The sequence below is a fragment of the Homarus americanus genome, unplaced genomic scaffold (genome assembly GCF_018991925.1).
Source record: "Homarus americanus isolate GMGI-L3 unplaced genomic scaffold, GMGI_Hamer_2.0 scaffold54443, whole genome shotgun sequence".
NCBI lineage: Eukaryota > Metazoa > Arthropoda > Malacostraca > Decapoda > Nephropidae > Homarus > Homarus americanus.
In genome coordinates this window covers 2419774-2421587 of record NW_024750852.1, presented here as the reverse complement: position 1 = coordinate 2421587, position 1814 = coordinate 2419774, and the positions used below count along the sequence as shown (strand labels likewise).

Here is a 1814-nt window from a genome sequence, read left to right as displayed (position 1 = left end):
GAATAATAAGTAACAAAATGATGATATATATTCACCACTGAAGGAGAATGTTGATCACTCGTTTGCATCATTGTGCCCTGTTCAATACGGGTGAGACGCCTGACGATTCAAGTCTCCTTTCTTGACGTTAACTTGGCGGACGACTTGTGGAGTTGGCTCAGGACTGGTTCATTAATTATAGCAGGTATGTTACTGCCTTGTTTTTGTTTATTTTTAGAGAAGTAACATTTTTGTTTGTTGATTTTCAGAATCATGAGACGGGCGTGTAGGTAGCTAACCATGGCGGTGGTGGCTACTGAAACAGGGGGGCCATCCATCCCTCAGGCCCCCCGCCAAAAACCACACACCTACCCTGTCACCACCCACGCCGTCGCCACCTTCAGCCCCCGCCACTGCTTCGCCCTCACCACAGGCCGCCTGCTGTGGTGGGCCTCCCTATTGTTGCTGTGGTTCTGCTGCCTTCACCACGTCCATTCACAGAAGTGTATCAAGTTGGCAGAAAGGAACCTTATCTGTGAGTGTGTGTGTGTGTGGATACTTTATCTACTGTGTGTGTGTACCTAATGAGTGTATACTTTGCCTCGCTAACCACTACCCAAACACACCTCATTATCCATTACCACAAACACACCACGTTAACCTTTCCCAGGACATACTTCGCTAACCATTCCCGAAACACACCTCATTTACTATTCCTCAAACACACCTCTTTAACCACTCCCTAAACACACCTCGTTAACCACTCCCTAAACACACCTCGTTAACCACGCCCTAAACACACTTCATTAACCATTCCCAGAACATACCTCGTTAACCACTCCCAAAATACACCTCATTAACCATTCCCCCAAACACACCTCGTTAACCACCCCTCAAATCATGCACAACAGATCGTAAGTTATGAAATTTCGTGTTCAATATTATATTCAAAGGGTCTTTAAGGGTTTGAGGAACTGCAATTTTTTTTCTAAATAATGCGTGTATTCTTTTTTTTTTCAGTACCTCCACCCAGATATGTGTACGACAAGCGGGAACAGCGTCAACTGGCCATTACGCTGGACACTTCCCAGAGGATCTCCCACCAGCTCACCACCGCTGTTGTCAAGATATTGCTGGAGGTGAGTGTTGTTGCCACTCCTCAACTCTTGTGCTAGAATTTTGACTGTATCTCACCTTCCCATTTTATCCTAGAAATTTACATGATTTTAATACAAATCTGCACAATATGCTGGAACCCAACATCATATATATATATATATATATATATATATATATATATATATATATATATATATATATATATATATATATATATATATATATATATATATATATATATATATATATATATATATATATATACATATATATACATATACAGTATATGCAAGTAAATCACTGTAGGTGCGCGTGATCTAGGTATATGCTGATAACCACGAGGAAAGAAGAAAACACGAAGTTCCCAAGCGCTTTCGTGTAACTAGACTTAAACAACATAAATATAGTGTTAGGACAGGCCAGGAATCCAATGCTCTGTTTGTTCATTTGAGGAATAACAAGCATTGCATTGACTGGGATAATGCCCCCTCAATATTACCTTGTAATTCAATTGCTAGTAGGAACATCATAGAATCTAGTCTCATTAAACATACCAAAGCATTCAACATGAATTTGAGTAATGGCATGTACAAACTGGACAATTTTGTAATTAAGAAGATTTGTAACCAGGTGAGAAGGTTGGGTCACCTTACCCTCTGACCTGACTACCGACCGTTGCCGTGCTATTTAAAGATTAGTAGGGTCATTACCTAATA

The 1814-nt window shown here is 40.4% G+C and overlaps 1 protein-coding gene across 1 annotated transcript in view; it reads left to right on the top strand.

Moving 5' to 3' along the window:
- Positions 1–251: 251 nt before the first annotated feature.
- Positions 252–1814, top strand: part of LOC121854299 — a gene marked incomplete in the record, with an annotated part of 84176 nt that continues 82613 nt past the window's right edge. Inside the window, 2 exon segments of the mRNA XM_042348884.1 lie at positions 252–514; positions 1000–1118. Of these exon segments, the coding sequence (XP_042204818.1) occupies positions 280–514; positions 1000–1118 (354 nt within the window).